At 40.8% G+C, this 26,403-nt stretch overlaps 1 protein-coding gene and 1 non-coding gene across 2 annotated transcripts in view; both read right to left on the minus strand.

Moving 5' to 3' along the window:
- Positions 1-26,403, minus strand: part of HSD17B12 (hydroxysteroid 17-beta dehydrogenase 12) — a 167,919-nt gene that overhangs the window by 26,591 nt on the left and 114,925 nt on the right. The window contains exons 5-6 of the mRNA XM_025928103.2: positions 18,474-18,538; positions 17,326-17,370 (exon numbers count right to left, since the gene is read on the minus strand). Coding sequence (XP_025783888.1) covers positions 17,326-17,370; positions 18,474-18,538 — 110 coding nt within the window. The remainder of the gene's footprint in view (positions 1-17,325; positions 17,371-18,473; positions 18,539-26,403) is intronic.
- Positions 4,515-4,620, minus strand: LOC112866202 (U6 spliceosomal RNA). The gene has a single exon (XR_003224064.1). It is a non-coding gene; the product is annotated as a U6 spliceosomal RNA (small nuclear RNA).

The following is a 26,403-nucleotide window of genomic DNA, read 5'->3' on the forward strand; positions in this document are numbered from 1 at the left end:
TGTCATAATTGTTGATTAAATACATATAATATGAGAGAGAAGCTACTTCTAAACTGTGTTTTAAGATATTATGAACTGGGGTGCCTGGGTGGCTCAGTCGGTTAAGCGTCCGACTTCAGCTCAGGTCATGATCTCATGGTTAACAGGTTCGAGCCCCACATCAGGCTCTGTGCTGACAGCTCAGAGCCTGGAGCCTGCTTCAGATTCTGTGTCTCCCTCTCTCTCTGCCTCTCGCCCACTCATGCTCTGTCTCTCATTCTCTCTCTCTCTCAAAAATAAATACATTAAAAAAAATTCTTTTTTAAGATATTATTAACTAGGGGCGCCTGGGTGGCTCAGTCGGTTAAGCGTCCGACTTTGGCTCAGGTCATGATCTCACGGTTTGTGAGTTTGAGCGATGCGCTGGCAGCTCGGAGCCTGGAGCCTGCTTCGGATTCTGTGTCTCCCTCGCTCTCTGCCCCTCCCCCGCTCATGTTCTGTCTCTCTCTGTCAAAAATAAATAAACATTAAAAAAAATTTTTTTTAAAGATATTATTGACTAAGAAAAGTTAAGACATCCACTGGCTTGGTCAAGGCCACGTCACAGTTTAAGACTGAGGTTAGAACATGAATTCTGGATTCCCAGATATCATCAAATTTCTTTTTTTTTATTTTAAATCTTTATTTGAGAGACAGAGAGAGAGAGAGAGAGAGAGTGAGTATGAATGGGAGATGGGTGGAGACAGAGGGAGACACAGAATCTGAAGCAGGCTCCATAGCTGCTGTCAGCACAGAGCCTGACGCGGGGCTTGAACCCATGAACTGCGAAATCATGACCTGAGCCGAAGTCAGATGCTTCACCGACTGAGCCACCCAGGTGCCCGGGACGTCACCAATTTTCTAAGAAACAAACGCTGCTTTGTCACATGCTTTACATGCATGCCAAACACAGGAATTTTAAGCTTTTTATCTTGAATACTCCTATGTCTTAACGAAAACAGTACTTCGAAGAGAAAGTAAATTTTGTCCTAGCAATATTTTGAAGAAAGGAAATGTATTCAGCTTTACAAAGGTAAAATCTGCAGCACTCCCAACCCAGATGTCAGGCCGGGAGCCTGCTGCATATACTTTCCCAGGAAAACTGAGTTCAAACTGACACTGTATCATGAAAGACAGACTGACACAGCGCCAACTTTGAAACAAAGAAGTGTCTTCAAAGCCTAGGGGAATCATTTTGACAGAAGGTTTTGGATTTGGCCGAATCTTCTGGCCCATATAAAAAAAGAAATGCTAAAAAAAGAGTTTGGTCTAAAGCATTCTACATCTCCCTCCTTCTTACATACAAGTCTACGTTTTTCGTATTAAACTTGTCTTGATAAAATGGGGGGGGGGGGAGGATGTGCCCAGTGACTACATCCTATAGAACAAGATGTGACTAGAAGTAACATATGCAACTTCTTGGCCATGCCCTTAAAGGAAAGAAAACTACACGTCCTCCTCCTTGTCCTCCTCCTTACCGGTTCCTCCTCTTAAGGGTTAGAATGTTGATGTGGTGGGAGGAGCCAAAAGAACCCATTTGAACCTTAAAATGAGAGCTGTGTGATAACGGTGGCAGAGCAAAGAGATAAAGAGGCAGAACCCCTGATGCCTGGAGAACTACGATGCCCTACCTTGATTACCTATCCAGCTTTTTATCTGAGAGAAAAATAAATTTCTATCTTGTTTAGGCCACTACAAGGACTCTGTTACAGCGGCCAAGCCCTATTCTAACTCATAGAGTTGACCACTTATGTTGATAGAGACCAAGCAGTGTTAACATTTTAAGACTTAAAGATGAAACAATTCCCTTGGGCACCTGGGTGGCTCAGTCAGTTAAGCATCTGACTTCAGCTCAGGTCATGATCTCACAGTTCATGAGTTCAAGCCCCACACCGGGCTCCATGCTGACAGCCCAGAGCCTGGAGCCTACTGTGGATACTGCGTCTCCCTCTCCCTCTCTCTCTCTCTCTCTCTCTCTCTCTCTCTGCCCCTTGCCTATTCACACACACACACTCTCTCTCTCTCGCAAAAATAAATAAACCTTAAAGAAATTTTTATAAAAAGATGAAACAATTCCCAAAGCAAACTCACCCAGAGACTATGCTGAGCCCAAATGGCCTCCACTACTTTGTAATTTTTACAACACAGTCCTGTTTCTTCCCTTTTCTAGGTTTGCTGACCCAACTGAGGATATGCCCACGGGGCCTCAAACCAAACTGGATGGGGCCAAGTCAAAAAAACGGTGATTTCAGAGTTGATCTTTTCCACAGGGTACTCACCTCCTCTCTTTTCAGATTAAACGACTCTTCCAACTTGCTTACACGTTTCCTAAGATTTCTCTTTTTATGGTACCCCATAGTAATTACTCAAAATACAGCTACTGAACGTTTAGGCCAAATGTGCTACAAGTCAGGCCCAAGTTCATACCCCAGCCCTTTCACTTAACTAGCAGTGTGACGTCAAATTAGCTTCCTTCTCGTCTGCAGAGTCCTTATGTATTATTAAATAAAGAAGGCATCTCCATTACAGGTTATTATATTCTGAATCTCAAATGAGGTAATGTATATAATGGACCCGGCACAGAGCTTGGCACAGAGCAAGGCTCTGAAGAGAAATCAGCATCCCTTATTGCCAGCATGCGCTATTCTTTCATGATGCAGCACCACTAAGTATCGGGGCCTCCTTTAAGCATGTGGTGCCCTACACAGTTCAAAGCCACAAACAGTGACCCATTTTGAGGTCATCAAATTCAACCCACGACACAAGTTTCCAGATAGTTCTGTCAGTATTTAAAAATACTTCTGTCAGGATCCTCTTGGAATTGTTCTAAAATTGGATTTAGTGACAACTGCACAACTCTGTGAATTCATTTACCATTCAATTGTACACTTAAAGTCGGTGAATTATACGGCTTATAAAATTATCCCTCAATAAGGCTTTGAAAAGAATCTTCATCTTATGGATAAGAGTTAAAGATATGGAATCACAAAATACACTGGATGTTACTTTATCAAACCCAGGAGAAAAAAAGAGCTCCTAAAATGTTCTATGCATATCAACTTATGGTCTGAGCAACATGAAGTAATAAAGAGACATTCTCCTACTTAGTTGAGGCCATGTTCTTTACTCAAACCTGGGGCTGGCCAATAGGGGTGCACTACCTAGGAGGAGCACAGATACACATGTAAACAAATCATTACAAGACACACTCTGAGTGTAAGGACAGAGGGCATTAATGCTTAGGAGCAAGACTCATCATGTCTGGGGTATCAGGTCGAGCTTCCCAGATTACATTTCAGTTAAGTTCTGAGAGAATAAACAGGAATTCATCAGGAGGAAAAAATATTCTAGCCGAAGGAATAGAATACAAAAAGGCAAACGGCTGTAAGAAACTACAATCTTTGCTATAGACCTGAGGCCTTCAAAAAAAGCCTTTTGTTGAATGGAGCTTTTTATAAAGGAAAGCATGCACATCCAACATGTTATATATGTCATTCAATCTGCATATTATACCACATCATGGACAGCTCCCCATGCTAGTATAAATGGATGTTCTTCAGGCATATTAACCGTTGTGGAGTATTTTGTGATAAGGATTGATTATATGCATTTCTAGCAACATCTGAAAACATTTATTTAGCACATTTCATCAGGGACCATAACGCTTAGCTAATGTAAGAGGTCCCCCAAGCAGTCTGTGGAGAGAAGCTATCATTCAGTCCTCTAAGTCCTGAGACCACCAGAATCAGAATGCGTAAGAAGACTGATAATAAACACGCTCCCACCCAAGGGCATGAATATATGTGCGTGTGCATATGCACACATCTATGTAACAGGAAATGAGACCTGTTAACTGAAGAGTAGCTAAGTGGAGTTCAGTTCATAGGGGTAGCCACTGACTGTTTAGCCTTCCGACACAAAAGGAGAGAAGAAGGGATAGGATTTGTGGGCAGTGATCTACCCGGAAAACTACCAGGAAAAGTCTACAAAATCTGTGGATGGATTCTTTTATTCTGACCAGGGATCTCAGAACCATCTGACTATTACCTAGTGGTTGTGCAGAGTTTTATAGTTCAATTACGATTTTTTTTCTATGACATAAATTTATACTCTTAAATATAATCCAATAAGAAATACCACTTTGGCTGGGATATTAAAGAAATATAAATGCGTGCATTGGGAGCTATTTTTTTCCTTACACTATGTACATGTCATACATTAAATGTTTTCTTTCTGAATGGCAATAGTTATCCATAATCGGAGACCAAATAAAACCCCATTTGATAGAATCTTACTTACAAAACCACATTAATAGCTAAACACTAAATGTTTTCTGGATGGTCTTCAATGTATGGACACATTCAAAATATACCCTCCCGCTCCCAGCTTTATTAAGATAGAACCGACATAGAACATTGTATTAGTTTAAGCTGTACGACATTAACAATTCGATAGATGTAGATATTGCAAAAGGATTACCGCAGTAAGTTACCATCAAAATTATGGAACGCTGCAAGCATTTCTGGGTCACCTTGCATATGGGCCATGCTAATCTTCTCCACATCATTCCAACTTTAGGATTTGTGCTGCCGAAGAGAGCTCCAAAATGTATTCTTTATAGATGTGAGCTAACACTCAACAAGTTTAAATAATTTAGCACAAAGACAAAGGAAAAAAGTGTGTTCGATGTCTAGCTATTAAAGGGCCAGAAATATTTGTTGGATGCTCACTGACCAAATAATCCCTCAGGTCCTCTCGGGAAAAAGTTCAATTCTTTTCAGAAAAATTCTTTTGCATTGTTCGTTGGCTTCTCCTCTCAAATTCTGGCTCTAAACTATTTCTCCTTGCCACACAATGGACCAGCTTTTTGACCTGCCAAATAGTAACAACCCTGAAAAGCTTGAGAAAAGTTAACTTGAAATCTGCATGCTTTTATAGCACTGATTAACACCTCGTTCTATGCTTAAATTCTCTTCTAATCGGATTATAAGTCATGATAAATTCAACGTCAAGCCTTCTTTGGCTGCATATGTGTACACAAATAACAATACAAATAAGCAGAGAAGCTTCCCTATGTTCACATCAAATTGCATTCTCTTTGACATCAAGTTTTACATAGGATATTTTAACTAAGCTATTAGTACTCTCATTTGACTTTGTATGCATCAATTGGTATCTTGATATCTGGTTATTTATACCATGTACCAGCGTTTCTGTGAAATCTCACTATCTATCTGAACTCCATTTCACAGCTCACAAGCTGTTTCTGGAGTTAACTCAATATGCTAATTTTAGGCCATCTGCAGGTGATAATTGCTGTACCAGGAAATTTTTTTGTTCCTCTTAAGATACTGCTTAAATAAGGTTACCATAACTTGTGCGTTCAGTGGTTAAGAATATTAGAAAAGTACCAGTAAACATGATTTTTGGACTTGTTTGCGTCTGGGTTGAAGTTATTTCCAAAAGTATACAGCAAACAATTTAAATTTAATTTTTGTCTAAAAAGTGGCAAAAGTTGCTGCAGTAGTACCTCTACAGCAATGAAAGCTTCAAATCTTTGCGGAAAAAACAAGCATTTCCTATTTATATATATATTTTTAGTGACAGTTTCATTAATCCTCACCACAAAAAAAAAAAAAAAAAAAGTCCCAGAAGCCTAAAGTCAAAGGAAGAAAGGTCAATATATATTATATGGCACCTAGATATTGCATCACTCTGTGTGCCAGCTGCCCATAGAGTATACAAATACACAAAGATACACAAAGATACACAAAGAAAAGTTAAGATAAATGAAAAGTCTTTAGCAATGCCAGCGCAATTTAGAATTCCTTCTGGGCATACCACATATTCATTTTCAAGATGAGCACTGGGTGTTGTATGTAAGCCAACTGGACAATAAATTGTATCTTCAAAAAAACAGTGAAATATTTATTGGTACTTATTACCACAGCTATGTATATTCTGGCCGGGAAATAAATAAGAGGCTGATTTAGCTTATAAACCATCAAAATCTGTTTCATTAGATCATTTAGTTGAGATACCTGACTCAAAAATGCATTGGCGGGCCTAAAAAAAAAAAAAATTTTCTGAAAATGTTACATTAAAATATAACCATCTTAGTGTTATAAATACTGCTCACATTTTTGGCAATTACGTGCACTGCTTTTGTAATTAGAAAAGCCCCTACAATTAATACTATTTCTAAAAGAAATTAAAATGAATACTTTTTTCTTCTCTTTCACTTCTCTGGCATCAGTAATCAAGAGCTTATATAAGGAACTTTATTTTATACGCAATAGTCAATTTAGGTTTTCCTGCGTTTTAGTTTATCATGAAAACTTGTAACACAGCAAATTACACAAATTATGCAAATTCTCTTACAAGCAAGTGATTTATTTTTACAATCAAATAATTTTTGTCTCATGTAACCTCTGGCATTCAGTCAGTTTCTACAGAGAACAGTACAAAGAAAATACTACCGCATTATGCTCAAAAAAGACAACCAAAAACCCAAATGGAAAGGTTAAAATTCAAGATAACTTCATAAAATAAGACAACAAATACTGTCACTTGTACCCACCATTATATATAAATAGAATTTAAAGTGTAACAACTTAACCCTAGAATCTGGGCAAAGTCCCAAGAATCCAGGCTATTCGTATAAATAATTAGGACACCACAGATAGCCACTCTGTCCACATCTGCCCATCTTCTTACCCCAGAGACACCTGCTTGGAGTAAACAGGATCTAAATTCAAGCAAGTGAAACATGAACCCATAAAATTAGAAGGAAGCAGATACAAATGCTTTATACAAGTTTTCAACTGGAATCATTAACAGCAATTTACAAAATCCGTAGTCTGATCCTGAAAAGAACCACATAAAGTAACAATAATGTTACGCCAGCCCTCTTTGGGAGAAATGAGGGTGACTCACTGGAAGTCATGCTGGAGTGGCACAGCACAGTTTTCCTTTAGAAGCTGTCATGTGAGCTCTGTCATACTGAGAATACAACTTCATTAGAAATTCTTTGAATCTCACCTATATGGCTAATGGAATATTTACTGCACAGGGGGTGAAAAGCTTAATTAGGTAAAAATTTTCAAGTGCTTTGAGATCTCCAAGTATTGTTTGATTTTCCTCTTTGGTAATGTTTTAAGTCTTTGTGGAAGGGTAGGTAAGAGCCCTCCTTGCCATTCTCCCGCCCCCACCACATACTACTTAGCCTGAAATTCAACCCCCATTTTTCCTTTTGTAGTCAATTGTTTTGATACATGTTAAAATAATGGAACTAAAGAAAAATAAAAGAACTTTCCAGAACAGAAGGGTGCACGCCAATGGATAATAACATAATCAAAAGCCATAATCTACAAATGCTGAAAAAATTAAAAAGCACATATACACAGCATACACTGCTTTTCCAAGTTTGGCATGTTACAATTTGCTAAGAGTTTCCATTCCTTAAAATTTCGCCCAAATAAGCTGACTTCTCAAAAAGTGACAATTTTAGGAGAAAATAATTTCTAAAGTTCTCAAAGAGATTTTTTAAAAAGATTTTATTTTTAAAGTATCTCTACAGCTAACGTGGGGCTCAAACTCACAACCCTGAGATCAAGAGTTGCACACTCCACTGACTGAGCCAGCCAGGCACCCCTTCAAGGAGATTTTTGCATTTTCACCCCAAAATAAGGCATTTCTCCCATAAACCAGCTTTGCTTTGAACTGGAAAGAACCTTAGAAACCATCTACAACTACTCGCTTTTCACACAGAGTGGTCCTCATGCAGTTAGGCAAAACCATCATTTTGCAGTTATGCTCAAAGCAGCCTGTTACCAGGAGACCCTAAGAGCCAAATGTACCCAATTATTTGAAAATTGTTAGGAGCATAATGACAGCAGCTCTCAAAATGGATGAAAAGACTCTAGGCACTAACTTGGAATGTCTTCATCTAGAAAAGCCCCAAGTGGGGGGTCAGAGCTGAGAGTCATACTCTTCCTTCCTACAAGTTATTAATTTCCCAATGTTGTTAACTTAAATTCTTGGGGCTGGGTGGAGGAATACATTCTTAACATAAAGCCTAAATTAAATACAATTAGATGGCTGCACAGAGATTCCTCTTCTCCAGGATTGCCAGATTAACAGAGGGCTCCCTCTACTGGTACCATGTCACACGCCAAAGGCAAATCCAGGTAAGGAAAAGAAAACCAATGCTTCTGTGCTTCTCATCCATCCAAACATTTATTATCTACACCATGGGCCGGGCACAGCACTATACCCTCCTGGCTGGGCCACATACAGTGAATATATACTGGCATTAACAGGAAAAAAACAGCTTTTCAAAAGCAGGCAAAGCACACCAAGTGCTCTGATTTCAGATAATCATAGGGATGGAAGAGACCGATTTAGTTAAAACCGTTCTCATCCTTCAAGTCCATGAAGCAGGTTTTCAGTTGGAGTAGACTGAATATCTGGGGTTGCCTGTACAGGGGGGTACAAACTCAAATGCCTGGAAGGATTGGGCAACATATATGAGCACAGTGAGTCGGGGAGCAGGGCCGGGTGGGGATGGTGGCGACCTGGAGAGGGCAGGCCTCATTACCCAGCACACTCACCTGCTGGCCACTCTGCCCTCCCCACTTATACTGTCATGCCACACTTCAGGTCTGCGTTACCTCATCTTCAGACTTTCCCCCAAGAGAAGCTAGAAATGTGGGTGTGAAATGTCCCAATTAAAAAAAAAATTTTTTTTTTAAATTTTTTTTTAACGTTTATTTATTTTTGAGACAGAGAGAGACAGAGCATGAAGGGGGGAGGGGCAGAGAGAGAGGGAGACACAGAATCGGAAGCAGGCTCCAGGCTCTGAGCCATCAGCCCAGAGCCTGACGCGGGGCTTGAACTCACGGACCGCGAGATCGTGACCTGGCTGAAGTCGGACGCTTAACCGACTGCGCCACCCAGGCGCCCAAAAAAAAAAAAAAAATTTTTTTAACGTCTATTTAATTTTGAGAGGGAGAGACCGAGCAGGAGTGGGGAGGGGCAGAGAAAGAGGTGGGGACACAGAATCCAAAGCAGGCTGCAGGCTCTGAGCTGTCAGCACAGAGTCTGATGCGGGGCTCGAACCTACAAACTGCGAGACCATGTCCTGAGCCTAAGTCAGCCGCTTTACCCACTGAGCCACCCAGGCGCCCCTGAATTGTCCCAATTTTGAAACGTGCGCTAAGTGAAATACGTTGGTAGGGCATGTGCAGCCCAGACTACTGGGTTGAGCCTTCGGCCTAGAATCAGAAGGGAACTCCCCTTTTGCCCATTCCACTGCTGGCGGGTCCAAAGGGTATAAAGTTCTCATGATTTCCTTCAGTATAAATATCCATAATTGATCTACGTCCAGCCTTTTAGGGCCACATACAGTAAGTGGGTTGCTTATTCCCAAAGAAAGAAGATTTTCACTTTTTAACTCACTCACTTATTCAAAAGCATTTGCTGCACACCTGCCAAAGGTGAGGCCCAGGGCTAGGGAACAGCAGAGAACAAAAAGAACACGGTACCAACACTCATGGGGCTCACAAATTGCAGAGAGGCACTACACCGAAAATGAGCTGCTGAGGGAAGGGAAGATGTGCAGTGCGCAGTGAAACTGTGTGGCCGAGAGACCAGGCCTAGTCTCGAAGGCTCCCTACCAGCTCCCGAGGACAGAACACTGTGGGGGCGAACTGAAGGATGAGTAGCATAAGTGGGAGACGACGGAGCTTCCACGGACAGGGAACTGCCTGAAGGGACATGAGGTGCAAGAGACCCAAGGTGCTTTGACCTGAACGCAGGGAAGTAGAGAGAGACAGACCAGAGGTGGAACTGGAGAGGTGGGCAGCATCCACATCAAGTAGGTCCTTACCTATAGGTCACACCAAGGAGTTAGGACTTGAGGGAAAGAAATCACTGAAGGACCTCACAGTGGTGTGATATGTCCTAATGCAAAGTAACACTCTGGCTGGGGTACGGAGACTGGACTAGAGGGAGACAAGCTGTTTCGAAAAGGCTGGTGGGGCTATTCTAGTAGTTCCCAATGAAAGGGGTAGGGGCTTGGAATTTGGAAGGCATCACTGGGCATGAAAGAAGTGAGCTGATTTGCGAAATACTAAGGAGGTAGAATTAACTGGCATTGGGGTGTGTGTGTGTGTGTGTGTCATGTCATACTTCCTTTCTCCATGCTAAACATCTCTAATTCTTTCAGCCACTCCTAATAAGACATGATTTCAAGCCCCCTCTTTGGTTGAGTGAAGGAAAAACTAAATTCTGATGCCCTGCTTAAGACTTCTCCCCTCATCTTGGAGTGCCTGGGTGGCTCAGTCAGTTAACATCCGACTCCGGCTCAGGTCATGATCTCGTGGTTTGTGAGTTCGAGCCCCACGTCGGGCTCTGTGCTGACAGCTCAGAGCTGGAGGCTACTTTGGATTCTGTGTCTCCCTCTCTCTCTGCCCCTCCTCCACTCATGCTCTGTCTCTGCCTCTCAAAAATAAATAAAAACATTAAAAATTTTATTAAAAAAAAAAGGACTTCTCCCCAACCCCAAATAAAACAAACAAAACTTACTGTATAATTTCTCACTGTAAGTAGAGGTTGTTAATAAATTCTATTCTGGGTCACACCCCACCCACTTTCTTCTTTGCTCTAAAAGAGGTAGTAATAAAGAAGGTTGAAATGTCCTCTCCACTTGTCAGAATGGTAGACTGGAAATTTCCAAAGGGATTGAGGTATAGGCAGGGCCCCTACCTACTGTCCACCTTCTTCACAAATGACAGTGGCAGCTTCAGGACCCACTACCATCAGAAGAAATGGTTTTCCCACCCTTAGGTAAGAACTGCAAGTAGTTTAGGGAATACTGTTTGGGTAGTGTTCATTGGAAAAGGAGTAAAGTGTCTTGAGGTCCTAAAACTGTCATTAAAGGCATCAAAAAACTGTCAGGCCTACAGAAGGAAGGGAACTCCATATCAAACAGGTGATCTCAAATCAGAAACAAACAATGCGAGCAAGATCTGCTTTAGAACTGGTCTTTGAATTGTGGGGAGCTCGGTGTCCTGCCTGTTTGAAATCGGACTCGTACTGATCTGTCTCTGGAGTTGCGGGACTTCTCCCGTTTCCTATTATTTCCCCCAGAGTAATCAACAGTACTACAACAATTTCATGTGCAAACTCTCAGTATTCAGAGGTGGAAAGCCCTCCAGGCACAAAACTGCAACTGTTTTAGAAGAGTCTGGTTCAATGTCTGGAGGCTTAATTATCTCTAAACTTGGCGATTTCTGGTCCGAAGGTCATCGTTCTGGAGGAGAAATAAGACTTATCCTAGATTTTAGTCACAGCGCATCTCAAATCACAAAAGGAAAAGCCCCGGCTAGTAGGACCTCTCTTCCGAGCTCTTGAGGCTGATGTACCTGCCATGTTGGTCAATTAGATAGAACTTCCACACCACTGCCCTCCTCGCCTTGGCACTTACCCGCTCTGTGGAGAACAAGGACAGGACTAAATTTACCCCTGAAGGATGTGAAAGCAAAACTGTAAGGCAAGCAACAAGCCTTCTAAACACCTCTTGGGTGACCTCAACTAACAGTTTTATGTCTGGTGAAGGGAAAGTCGAGTTAAGCAGGACTTAGACAATGGCCTGGGAGAGGTGACTGGACTCTATGATTATACATCAAGGGTCTATAGTCAAAAGTATTCTGGTTAATATTTCTTCCCCAGTATTCTTCTGGGCCACTCACCACCACTGCATCTGGTGATGACCCGTAACTTCTCTGGTCAGGATATTTCACTTCTCTTATTCCTCTGTCGGGATGTGGAACTTATGTGACTTTTTATAATCATCTGACCTACTAACACAGGAGCACACGGACCACATGATAATCCCGGACCTGACACATCCAGGTCATTCAATGCCTGTGAGGTGGCACAGGACCTACAACAAGATGCTGGGGCCTCACCCAACAAACATCTCCAGATTAGGGGAACAAACCCAGGGTCACAGGGGTATACTGATTTCACTCCTCTTTCCTGGCATGCTTCTCAAGTCAGGCGTCCCTATCGAGCGGTTTGGCGAGGAGGCAAAACTTGGACCAGCACTGATGATGAGAAGAAGCTGTTTTCTTTCTGGTATAAACTATTTTCAATACATTTATTATGACATTAGGCAGCAGACACCCATGCCCTAGTTCCCCTGATGTCCAGCCACCATAAAATCTTCGAAGATTCTACAGCCAGACCAATTTTCATCTTCTTTTAAGTTACCCCGGGGCTCCGAACATAGTTACATTTCTACAGGAAATGTAGCCCTGGCCCTGGCAACATAACACAGTCAACTAAAGCGCAATAGGCCCAATTCATCAAAATACACCACAGGGCAAATCACAGCAGCATGGAAGAACACTGAGCCTGGGAGCCTCACACAGAAAACCTTGTCCAGGTGAATGCCCTTTCTTCAGTAGACAGAAAATCAACTCATATACCATAAACACATATGGCCACTCTGCCACTAGAACCACCTTTCTAAAACGTGCATCAGATGACACCTTACTTTTCTGCTCAAAGGCTCTCCATCCCTCTTAGCCCACTGCCCAAGCTTGCGCACAATCATGTCCTAACTCGTCTTTCTGGCCGCTGACTGGTTACCCAGTGCACACCACTCGCCTCTGCCTCCTCGAGTCAAACCATGCTCACACCTGAACACTCACTAGGCATCTATGCAACAGAGATGCCAACCACACGGATCCTGTCTGCAGGACAACAAAGACCACTTGGCTACCCTCCGGATGCTATTCATTCCGTGGTGAATAAAGCAAGAGTTTTGAACTGTTTTTCCACTAAAAGTGCACATCACAAAGGTACAGGAAGGTTCATATTTACTCTAAAGATAAAATAAAGGATGACTATTCAGCTTAATGTACAAGTGTTTTAAAATTTTTTTAATGTTTATTTATTTCAGAGAGAGAGACAGACAGATAGAACACAAAAGGAAGAGGGGCAGAGACAGAGAGGGAGACACAGAATCCAAAACAGACTCCAGGCTCTGAGCTGTCAGCGCAGAGCCCAACGCAGGACTTGAACCCACAAGCCGCAAGATCATGACCTGAATCGAGCGAGGCTGGACGCTCAACCGACTGAGCCACCCAGGCGCTCCAGTGTTTTGAATAGCAAACGCCCTTAGTGCTTTGTAAATGGGATGTGATTTGCAAAAATCAGGCTTACAGACATGGTAAGCCTAAACCCAGTTCCTGTGGCGGTGACACTTCCCACCAATGTGGTTCACCATATGATATGCTATGACATGTTTAATAAGTTAGCATTTGTCTCCCTGACTCATTTCGTGGTTGAACAAGTACGTATGCCAATGTGGAAAGACAAAGTAGAAGAGGAAGAAGGAAGAGGGAGAAGCATTTCATAATCTGTCGAGATGTTAGGACTGGTGCCGCACATTCTTATTTCACAGTTATTTAAAAAAACCTGAGAGGTACTCTACAGTGCTGTTGGATTTGTGCTGCTCTTTCGGCACTGACCCCCTGCCTACTTGTCTTCAAGCAGGGCATGAGGTGACCACCACCACACGTGTTGCTCTGGCTCAGAAGCTGCTTGAAGGATGCAGTGTGTGGCCGTGAAACACAGCAAGCTGACTGGTTCTCACAGGTCAAGGTCAAGACCCTGGGCTTTTACCGTTAGTATTCAGTAGACTGCCAGCCAAAAATGCATGTCTTGGGAGACAGAGGAGGCCGTGTTTTTTTAATATCAAGGCATATAAACATGGAAGCACTGACAAGCAGAAGGCTACAGGAGAAAATACTACTGTATCTAGAGTAAAAATTATATATGGCTTATCTGACAAAGGGGTTAAAATTTTCAGGAGACTGGGGCGCCTGGGTGTCTCAGTCGCTTAAGCAAGACTTTGGCTCAGGTCATGATCTCGCCGTTCCCAAGTTTGAGCCCCACATCGGTCTCTGTGCTGACAGCTCAGAGCCAGGAGACTGTTTCAGATTCTGTGTCTCCCTCTCTCTTTCTTTCTTTTAAAAAAAAATTTTTTTTTAATGTTTATTTATTATTGAGAGACAGAGAGAGATAGAGCATGAGCATGGGAGGCACAGAGAGAGGAGGAGCCACTGAATCCGAAGCAGGCTCCAGGCTCTGAGCTGTCAGCACAGAGCCCAACTCAGGGCTCAAACTCACCAACTGTGAGATCATGACCTGAGCTGACGTCAGACGCTTAACCGACTGAGCCACCCAGGCGCCCCTCCCTCTCTCTTTCTGCCCCTTCCCCACTCACACTCCGTCTCTCTCAAAAACAAACATTAAAAAATTTTTTCATAAAAAAAAAAAAAATATATCAGGACATTAATTTGTAGCTAATATTAACACTTCTATAAAATAAAATTTAAACACTTCAATATACCTTTCATCATTAACTCATTAAAATATATTAGGAAATACATGTACACAGTTGTAACAACTCATTATTTTTAGGCATTTGGCCAAATGTGCTAGAAAACATTATCAAAACAATAGCACACAACAGTCATTTCAAGAGGCAAAACCACAAAGTATATTAATTATACACCAGAATGTTAGTTTTGATCAAAAAACTGCCTACGGGGGTGCCTGGATGGCTCAGTCGGTTAAGCATCCGACTTCAGCTCAGGTCATGATCTCACAGTCGGTGAGTTCGAGCCCTGCGTCAGGCTCTGTGCTGACCGCTCAGAGCCTGGAGCCTGTTTCAGATTCTGTGTCTCCCTCTCTCTCTGACCCTCCCCCCATTCATGCTCTGTCTCTCTCTGTCTCAAAAATAAATAAACGTTAAAAAAAAAAATTAAAAAAAAAAAAAAGCTTTGCCTACTAACGAATAAACTCAGAGTTGCACACAGATACTAAACATCTTTATCAGCTCTGAGAATAATAGTAACATTCTTGAAGGCCCTCACTAGGAGCTGGGTACATTACCTTATTTAATTCCCAAAACAACTCTGTGAGGTAAAGAGATTAACACCCTCAATTTTACACACGAAAAATGGAAGCACAGCGGGCAAGTAATCTGTTCTGGGTCAAACAACTAGTAAACTGTAGAGTTATTTAATTGACTTAAAACCTCATACAGATTATTGTCCAACGACAACATTTATACAGGTATGCCAAGAGAAATAGCCTTAAAACTATACAGATATATTCATATCAACCATGGTTTAAAAGCATCCGTTTTGTGTTTGGGGGGTTCTTGCTCCAAATCTACTTAAAGATTGTTAGTAGTTTACCTCACTTAAACTGAATCTTAAGTAAGAAAACAACTCTGGCTAAAAACGATAATGGAAAAGATACACTGATTATTTTCTTTTATAAAATTATTTGTCATATTATAATATAATTCAGATGAGGTGCCTTTAAGTAGCAAGCTACCAAATGTTACACGGTACGTATGCAGGGATGATGAAGGTTTTGTTTTGGTAACTGGTTTACATGAACCAACATGTTGTTCAAATCATATAAAACCACACAATAACTGAATTAACTAAGTACTTGAAATGCAACATGTGTAGTATCCAGGGAGAAGCACAGCCATACGTGAAGAGGTGGACAAGGCATAAGATAGGGCACTTGGACTTGAAATCAAGCATGTAACAGACATCACTTCTCAGGGCATGAAGACATAAAGAGAATTTTTCTTTAAACATTCACAACAGAGAAAATGATCAAGACTGTGCCATCAGATGAAAACTAGTAATTAAGTTCTTATTTATATTTATCTGGTTAACTCTAATAGATTTGAGTTAAATATTTTTTTATTTCCTTAAACTCGAAGAGTTACTAAACACGGGTTTGGCTTTTCTGTCAGTACAACGGTCCCCCTCACCTGTGGTTTCCACCTTCCAAGGTTTCAGTTGCCCAGAGTCAACCGAGGTCAACTGTGGTCTGCAAGCAGATGATCCTCCTTCAGACACAATGTCAGAAGGTCAAGAGCAGCCTAACACCCGGTCACAGTGCCTACGTCCTTCCCCTCAGTTCATCGCAGCATGTGGGCATTTTATCATTCCATGTCCTCACCAGAAGGGTGAGTACAGCACAGTAAGATATTCTGGGAGAGACCACACTCACCTAACTTTTATTACAGCATTATCATTATAATTGTTCTATTTTATTGTTAGTTATTGTTAACCTCTTACTGAGCCTAATTTAGAAATGAAACTTTATCAGGGGTATGTACGGATAGCAAAAAACAGTGTATATAGGGTTCGATGGCATCTGGGGCTTCAGGCATCTGCCGGAAGTCTTGGAACATATCCCCGGTGGATAAGAGGGACACTGCTGTGTGTTCAAATCTGAAGCTTCTGACGTGGCCTATGCAAATTCTGTCTCGGGCAATGTTTTTTGCTAGGCTAGTGTGCGGAATCAAGGTATGGTATCAGCGACTGCTAACATATAAGGAAAAGTAGTGCTCAGATGCTCATATTTGCTACTTATTCCCCGCCTCCCACTTTTTTTTTTTTTCTTTGCTTCCTGTTCTTCCTTTTAGCACATATTAGCTATGGTGTCTTTTGTAGGCACATACAAGTAACACGACTTTAATGCATGCCTACCAACTAGAAGCCAGAGTAATTTTTATGTGTGGCTAATAAAAATCGTTCCCATTACTTTTAGCCCCATACTGCCACACAGTGCTTTCCCACAACATTTCATTCACCTGCTTACAATGTGTTACAGGGGATACGAAAATGGAAATAATTTATCAGTGAAGAACCGTGTGTAGATGAAAACTTTGTAAAAATCCATCTTCAGCCTAAGTTCGTTTGTGTAGTCCCAGGGCCTACTGCACTGTTTGCACAGAGGAGGCATTTCATAAATGTTCAATTGTTCAAAAGCAAAATTACACAGAAACTTGTTTGGTCTTCAGCTCTTTCCACACCCCCAAAACATAAGGAAATAAGACCGCCTTCATCAGGGATACGTATTTACATGGAAAGAAGAGATGACTAATGTGAACAAACTGGTCGTGAGTTTTTAAATTTTTTTTTTTTTTCAACGTTTATTTATTTTTGGGATAGAGAGAGACAGAGCATGAACGGGGGAGGGTCAGAGACAGAGGGAGACACAGAATCGGAAACAGGCTCCAGGCTCTGAGCCGTCAGCCCAGAGCCTGACGCGGGGCTCGAACTCACGGACCACGAGATCGTGACCTGGCTGAAGTCGGACGCTTAACCGACTGCGCCACCCAGGCGCCCCTGGTCATGAGTTTTTAAATAGAATGAACCAAAAAAAGGATGACATATTTATAAAAAAGCTGCTTACCTTGCAAACAGAAAGAACATTAACATTTATCAGTTTCTTGATGGTCTGTAAAACAAATATGGACAATTTTATATACCTCTGATCATGGAAGTAACCATATTAGATACATACATACGTGATCTAGCAAACCACAGAAAGTTTCCCCAGATACAGTAGAGACACAGGAAAATGGCAGGAGTTGGGGTACAAAGGCAGATTTTGTTTTATTCTCAGTGCTACAACACTTTTCTACCAAAAGTAACAATTCATGCTAAAATGCAAAATCCAAGGTAGACGTGTAAGAAAAATCTGGAAGCAAAAGACACTAAATCTAAAAGAAATATGCTATTTTCTTTCTGCTAATATTGAAAGGAGAAATGATTGAATCTAAGATTTTCAACAATTCTTTTTAATTCACATATTCCTTCAAGGATATGCTTTTCTAATTTTTATTAAAAAATTATGCACGGCGGTGCCTGGGTGGCTCAGTTGGTTAAGCGTCCAACTCTTGATTTCAGCTCAGGTCATGATCTCACGGTTTGTGAGTTTGAGTCCCACATCAGGCTCTGCGCTGACAGTGCGGAGCCTGTTTGGGATTTTCTCTCTCCCTCTGTCTCTGCCTCTCCACCTCCCCCAGACACGTGCTCTCTCGCTCTCAAAAATAAACAAACATAAAAAAAAAAAAAAAAGATTTATGCCTGCCTCAAGAATATAGCTTTCATTTTGGTAAGTTTACCTGAATCAACCATATTGCTATATATTAACATATTTATGATTTCTAAATTGAAGTTTATAATCCTGATACTTAAAACAGAGCTATTTTGATATAATAAATATAGAAATAAGGGTAACAAGATGAGCTACTACTGAACTTTGTACTATACTAATGAGGTTATAAACATCTTCTCGTTCAATCCTTCTAAGATCCCTATGAAGGCACCTATTTTGTGGATGTGGGAATGGACATCCATCTTGTGGATGTGGGATGGTGGGATCACCCCCAAGGTAACTCAGGGAACAAGAAGACAAGCCACAGTGCAAACCCCGGGCAGCTGGACTCAAGTGCTCACAGTGTGAACCATTATACCATACTGCCTTGCCAATATTCACATGCTCTCCTTTTGTTACCATACTATTAAAAAAAAAAAAAAAAAAAAAAAAAGACTTACATTGTCCAAGTCAGGAACGTCCAGAAAGTATTCAGGATACTCATATGACACTCCCACATTGTTCACTGAAATAAGACAAGATCATTAGCTGCCTAACGTAAACTACATTTTATACATTTATTGAAATAAGGAGATTAATAATATCAAGACTAAAGTGATACATACAATGAAATCAAATACTGTTTATGACTGGAGTAATCTTTCCCACACTTTTCCACCCAAAATCTATCGGTATTTGTATAGTTCAAATGTCTTCCTCATTAAGCCCTTCCTGAACCTACCATCCAACCCCCCCCTATAAAGGGACTTTCTCTTTGCTTTAATTTCCATAGCCCCTTGGAGTGTGTATTCTGCCTCTGTGATAGTTATTTGTAGATATCGCTTGATCCCTCTCTAGACTTACATTTTCATAATGGAGTAGAAAGAGTGAAGGGTATTGCAGCGTAGGGGACCAGAAACCTGCATTCTACTAGAAACGGAAAACGTGTGACTAGGGATAAGTCACGTATGAGACGCATCTCAGTTTCTTCATCTCTAACACGAGAGCTTGTTTAATCATTCAACAAATATCTGCCATATGCCTACATACAAGACATGCGCTAGAAACTAGAAACACCAGAAAGAAAAAGGCAATCTTTGGCATCATGGTGCATACTGTGTTGTAGGAAGAGAAAGACACTGAACAAAAAGAATAAAACATTTATTTCATTACAAAGTACACTGTGCCACGGGAGCCTACGCCTGGGGTCTGACATCATCCAGGGAGTGAGGGAAGACTTCTTCGTGGAGGCCAAGAGTAGGTTCAGACTAAATGTCTCCAATGAACCATCCGTCCCTACCAGACCATAGCCCTGAAAATCAAGATCATGTCCTTGTCTTTCTATATTCTCCCTCCTCAGTCACCTCACCTAAGGCTGGGACTACAGGACAACTGAGAAGCCAAGAAGAAATTTATATACAATTAGGTACATGACTAATACTCAGATATCCTATGGTTCTCCCTAGCTCTGGAAAGACAAACCCAGAATAAGGAACATTTGTAGGAATACATAAAATATCTCGGAATTTATTTTAGTTAATAATGAAATGGATAATCTCTATCTACATTTAATCACTACAACAACCCTACTAGGTAGTTCCTATTACTATCTCCCTTTTACATAGTAGGAAACCAAAGTTCACAGCGGTTAAATAATTTGCCAAAGGACATAGAACAAAGTAAGACTGGGACTCCAACTCTGGAAATTTGACTTCAGAGGCTGGGCTCTTAACCAGCATATTAAAGCTGCATATGCCTTCACCCAGTATTCAGTTCAGAAAAAAGTATCAGCAGTAATTGGGTAAAAAAAGAAATCTGGTAGCCATGTTTAATAAAACTGGAGTATTAGAAAAGAAAGGTTTTGGTAGTAAAAAGATGGTGAAATTACAATCCGTCTGCTAAAACTCAGAAGGCATTGTGCCAAATAAACCTGGTAACAGTAGCAGTAACTCCTTCAGTAGACTAACAAAATTAGTGGTGCGAAATAACTCAATAAGGGTTCTATAGTTAGCAATAAGCCAGTCACTTGAGGCTGTGAGTCTCAAGATTCTACCTGCACAACTTGGTCGGGATGGACTAAACAAAATCACTGAAAATTATCTGAAAATCAGAAAGCAAAGAACAGTGGCAAAGCAAATTGTACGTAATTACAATGTATGCTCTTGTGAACAAGGATTATATCTAAACATAATTAATAACCACAGGTCCAAATCTATTTGTAATTTATTCAACAGGTTCTCTACCCACCAGAGGTTCAAGGAATCGATTTTATACAGACCTTTAACAATTAAGGCTAAACTAGTTACAGGTGAGGCATTATGTGCCCTTGACTTTGCTTTACCCATGGATAGAATCATAAAGGATGAATAACTCACAGCCTAAGAGAAACAACAACTAAAGTATCTGTTAAAATGCTACAAATAAACAAAATATTTGTTACAAAGTCAGCTTAAAATAGACTCTTCAAGGAAACGTTTTGCCAAATTGTAATGTTCTTCAGGATTGAAGAAAAATTCTGACACTCACAGCCAACTCCATTTCCCCTCACTCTCCTGGATCTAGAATACCTTTTTTAGTTTTCTTTGTAGCCAATGGAAATACGAATACTCCAGTTCAAAGTGCTGAAGAAAACTGGATAGTGTAATTATAAATGTTTTATTCACATTTTTTTAAAGACTTGATGCTTTTTTAGGAGTTAATTTATTTTGAGACAGTATGCGTGCAGAAGAAAGGGAGAGGCAGAGAGAGGGAAACAGAGAATCTCAAGCAGGTTCCACACTGTCAGTGCGGAGCCTGATGTGGGCTCAATCTCTCGAACCATGAGATCACGACCTGAGCTGAAACCAAGAGTCAGATGCTTAACCAACTGAGCCACCCTGGCACTCCCAAATCTTTTAAAATCCAGATTGTGTGTGTGTGTGGGTGTGTGTGCTGTGTGTGCGTGCTGTGTGTGTGTGTTTAATCTGGGAACTCCATACACAGTACACTTGATTTAGTAATTTCAACATGTACTGCACGTACAAAGTTGAGCTAAGGAAGCCCACAAAAAACTAAGCAAGCAGGGCAATGTCACTCTGATTAAGGCACTAACAATGGACAATCTTCCGATCTGTTTCTAATTGAGCAAAGGGAGCCATCAAAACTACATACTCACACAATGAAAATGTGAACATCTAAAAAAAAAAAAAAACATGTTCGACACTTTAGCCCAAAGAAATAGAATCATGTATAAGGGCCATGTTATTATAACCAAAAACATACACAGCAAAAAAAATGTTAAAGCTGGAATAGATCTTTCAGAGCATCAAGCCCAATTTTATGAGGGGAAGTACATTACAAGGTCAGACTGGCAATTTGTCCTATTCCAGGGCTTAGGACTCTAAAATCCCTTCCTGTTTTGTTAGTTGCGCCTTTTGCTTGTGAAATATTCACTACCCGTAATCTCTCCACGGTTGGTAATCACTTTAGAGTGCTATTATTTAAGAGTACAGAGAAAAACAACTGTTGCTCTCAAATAGCTATTTCCATAAACTGCACAATAGTGCACATCTTTTGAAAAAGGCAACCCCGCTGCAATTTTATTCTGAGACATTAGGTGGCAGCAATAACCAAACGGCGGGCGGAAAGCTTTAAGGGAATTGGAAAAGGAAGAAAACAGGCTTTGGGTAGGAGTGAAGGATGGAAATATTTCCATTATAATGTAATCTCGTTAAGAATCGGTGCGTGCAATGCCAATATTACAGAATTCATTATAGAATTCACCAAACTAAACAGTGCCACAAGTGGTTCCAAAAGTATTCAGATAGTTGAAAATCCCTTCTAAATGGTAGCATTTTAAATTGGCATTAAATATCTGTTTATTAGTCAGGGTCGCTTTTTTTTTTTTTTTTAATTTCCTCAAGTAAGACACGAGAGACAAATTTTAAATTTTTTATTCAGTGACCCACAAAAACCTTTCACTCGCATAAAAGACACTGTGTCTTTCCAAAAACAAAGGATGCTCATGTCATCTCAGAATTCCAACTAGGACTTCAACAATCACCACAGGATCATGAACAGATAGGCAATCTTTCTTGTCAGCTTCTCATTGGACTGCTAAGATAAGAAAAGTTCAAGAGAAGAGATGAGGCAAACAGAGAGCAGAGGTCACAAAAGACCAAGAACAAGGGCAGGGTAATTGGAAAAAGAAGGACGCGGTGGTGAAAGGAGCAATTCTAAAAGAGCTGGCCCTCGCTGGAAAGAACAGTCAATGCCTGGTGCTCAGCAGTGCCCTCCCACACCCCCATGCAGAACTTCTGAAAACACCAATACTGATGAAGTATTGTATTATAAAGACTCAAAATCCAGAGTAATTCTGAAATGTTATGTAGATATTCTGTATCATATGATTGCTGAAAATCACTTCCACATCTCTCATACTTAAAAAGAACATACACAAGATTTCTGTTTCTTCTAAATTGCCGCTGTTTCTGACCTTACCAAACTTCGAATCATTTATTAAAACCATGTGCTTTTGAGATAGTGATGTCATTAGAAAATCAGATATTTGGTATCTGGGTTGGGCATGAGGGAGGAAAATACACTAAGTTACTAGAAAATGAAAATCTACTTGAAGAAACAGTGATAACCGATACAGGTGACCACACACAAAACACCTTCAATCTGCTTTTTTTAGATTAATCAGAGGCTTAAGAAATTAAGGTAATATAAAAATACATCATCTAATGGTTGGGCTTCCCAGTAGATGTCAAATAATGTAAAGTATTCCCGATTTCCCACTCATCATATCAAAGTACAGATGTTAAGGTAATTTCAGCCACATTTATAGTGATACAGACTAATCCAGTCCAAGCACTCAAATTAAAGACTAGAGAAATGGAAAAACTATTATAGTTCATTAATAAAATGGATTTGAAAAAAAATGCTGCCACTTCATCCCTTTTCAAAACAAACCGAGTTTTTTTGAATGCAGACTTCAGGAACAGCGTATAAGCCAAAAGCAGGTAGAAACTTCTCCCGTCTGAAGCTTTTGAACTCACAGGGTCCAACAGACCCAGGTTTCAGTCCTAGCTCTACTACTACGAGCTCCTGACAAGAAGCAAGTGATTTCACCCCAGTGAGCCTCGGTTTTCTCAATGTCCTTATATATAAAACAGGGCTAATAATTTAAGAAATGATAGGCATCAAATCTTTAACCCAATTCCTGGAACATATCAGTATGTTAATCAGTGGAAGAGGAAGAGTGTTTATTTTTGGGTGATCATTATTTCTTCTTCTTCTTCTTCTTCGTTTTTAGTTTATTTATTTTGAGAGAGAGAGCAAGCAGGGAAGGGGCAGAGAGAGAGAGAGAATCCCAAGCAAGCTCTGCACTGTCAGTGCAGAGCCCAATGCAGAGCTCACACTCACAAACTATGAGATCACGGCCTGAGCCAAAATCAAGAGTTGGACACATAACCGACTGAGCCACCCAGGTGCCCCGGTGTGGTCATTAATTCAACAGGTAGTTCCTGAACCACTCTGTACTCAACACTATTCTACGTGCTGGGATGCAGCAGGAGAGGCAAAGTCCCTGCTTTTATCATATGTGCACAGCAGCAAAGTGGAGAGATCCTGTGGAAACAGCCAGAATAACTGCTCGTACTGATTAAGGGTATCCCAGTTGTTCCTCTACCCTCTATTTCTTTCAAGTAGATCTAGTCTGACAGTCTATAGAGAGTTTGCAAAGTGAGGCAAAGAAAATTCCTTCTTTGCCTTATTTAACATATTGCTGTAGCTAGCACATGTTCATACTCTGACAGATGATATTTGGAACACCATGTAAAACATTTTGCAAACTTTACAGTTTTCATACACTTGTGAGTAGCAATTTCTAAATAAAAGAGAGTTTACAAGGCTTTAAATTTGCAGTGCCTTTAATCAGAAATTGAAAAGTTAAGACTGAGTCAGAAGCAACACAACAGAACACTTTATTTCTACTGTTTAATTATAAATTGCTATGTGATCCTCATTACAAAACTAGGTAAGATCTGACATCCATAAACTCAGAAGAGAGGAGGAAAGAAGGATGACAGGAGGTTGGTGGTTAAATCTGAGCGAATGGGAGGAACATTCGTCAACTTCATGCATTACGGTTCTGTTTACATTTCTGAGATCACAGCTAATTACCCAGTTTTAAGTTAAAGGTTCTGCTTTAATTAATACCATTAGTGGTTTTCAAGTGAAAGGAGATACATTTGAATTCTAAGTCTTATTCTCACTTCAGAAATCCAATCTCATCCAACACATCTAATGGAATTATATGGCACTATACTTAGTCTGATAATGTTCCTGATGAGTCTCCTAGTCTTAAAAAAAAAAAAAAAAAAAAAAAAAAAAAAAAATCCATGTATCTATTCCACTCGCTGTGATTGGCGACCCCAGGCTTTGGCCTCATTCAACACAAAGGAGGGCACTGGTGCCAGGGATCCACAGGTCCACTTGAATCCCCACTTGGACTTCTCATAGCTCTCTCAAGCTTAACGTATCCCAAAGTGAAATCATCATTTTCTTTACAGAATTTTCTCCTGATCTAGGGTTTCTTGTCTTAGGGAAACAGCACAGAGTTGCTCAAGTCAGAACCTGCAAATTGCAAACCGCTACTTGTATAATCCTGGACAATATTTAACCTCCTTAAGTCTGTTTCTTGTCCTAAAATGGGCACAAAAGCAGTAATGTCTACTTTATAGTACTGCTGAGGATTGCATGAGATTTGTTAGCACGGTGTCTGGCATCTAAAAGCACTTGGGGATGTTGGCAATAATGATTGGACACACCAAACAACTGCTATTGTTATTAATCAGTGCTTCTATCAGACAAAACCTCTGATGAGGACCCTCTCTCAATAGACCCTGGTCCTGCTTCTACTTCCTAAACATCTCTGTAGTCAGGCTACTTCTAACCATTCCCAGTGCCCGCATCCTAATGTAACCACTGTCATCTTATGTGTCATTGCTGAAAGAAGCTTACTGGTTTCCTTTTATCAATTCCTGTCCTCTTCCACTTGAAGTCAGAATAATCTCTCTAAAATGATGTCAATTTACTGCTTAAAACTCTACAATGTCGGGGCGCCTGGGTGGCGCAGTCGGTTAAGCGTCCGACTTCAGCCAGGTCACGATCTCGCGGTCCGTGAGTTCGAGCCCCGCGTCGGGCTCTGGGCTGACGGCTCGGAGCCTGGAGCCTGTTTCTGATTCTGTGTCTCCCTCTCTCTCTGCCCCTCCCCCGTTCATGCTCTGTCTCTCTCTGTCCCAAAAATAATAAATAAACGTTAAAAAAAAAAAAAAAAAAAAAACTCTACAATGTCTATACTGTCTTTCCAGTAGAGCCCAAACCTATTAACCTGATTTTCTAAGCCTTTCGTGAGCTGGCCCTGGTTATCTCCTGACTGGCCACTGTCCCCTTTGCAGTCCGTGCTCTAGATTTACAGTTCTTCCATCAGTTCCTCCAACCTGTCAAGCACATTCACCTCCAGCCTTTCCTTCTACCTGGAAACCCTTCCCACATCTCTTCTCCCGGGGTTAATCAGCCTTTAGGGCTCACTTTAAATATTACTTTCTCAGAGACCATCTCTGACACCCTCAACTTTCTCAGTAACATATTCTTTCATTACATTCACAGCTTGTTCAATAGCTGTCTTCCATAAAAGCAGAATGAGTATCAGTTTTATTTACTGCCGTATCTCTGGAATTTTACGTGTTGAATGAATTAGCACATGAATCAATCAACAAACAGAAAGGAAAGGTGCCCTATAATAAAGTATTTGTCTGGTCTTTGTCCCAGATTTCTGGGGTAGAGGTTCTAAACCCTTGCTACTTCCAAGATGATAGGAGTTTCTTTGTAATTCATGGTGGGCCTTTTTTTTTTTTTTTTTTAAGCTTTATTTATTTAAGTAATCTCTACACTCAATGTAGGGCTTGAACTCATGACCCTGAGACCAAGAGTCACATGCTCTGCCTGCTCTACTGACTGAGCCAGCCAGGTTGGTTGGCCTTTGGATCACAACTGAGATTATGCTAATGAGATGAATCAGGATGGGGCTTGGTCACCAAAGAGACCAAACTGTGTGGCTAAGGCCTTGAGCCAGCCCAACCTGCGAAAAGGGAGAGGGACTAGAAACTAAGTTCAGTCACATAGTCAAAGATTCAATTAATCATGTCTACATAATGAAACCCCAATAAAAATTGTGGACACTGAGCTTTCTGGTTGGTGAACATTAAGCACAGGGAGGGGGTTCACCTTAACCCCAGAGAGAGGCACAGAGTTCAGAACCCTCTCAGATCTTGCCCTATGGGTCTCTTTATTTGGCTAGTATTAATTCCTATCCTTCATAATAAAACTCTACTTGTGAGTATAGTG

This window comes from Puma concolor, chromosome D1 (assembly GCF_028749965.1).
Source record: "Puma concolor isolate L17-30 chromosome D1, mPumCon1.1.hap2, whole genome shotgun sequence".
In the NCBI taxonomy this organism is placed as follows: Eukaryota; Metazoa; Chordata; class Mammalia; order Carnivora; family Felidae; genus Puma; species Puma concolor.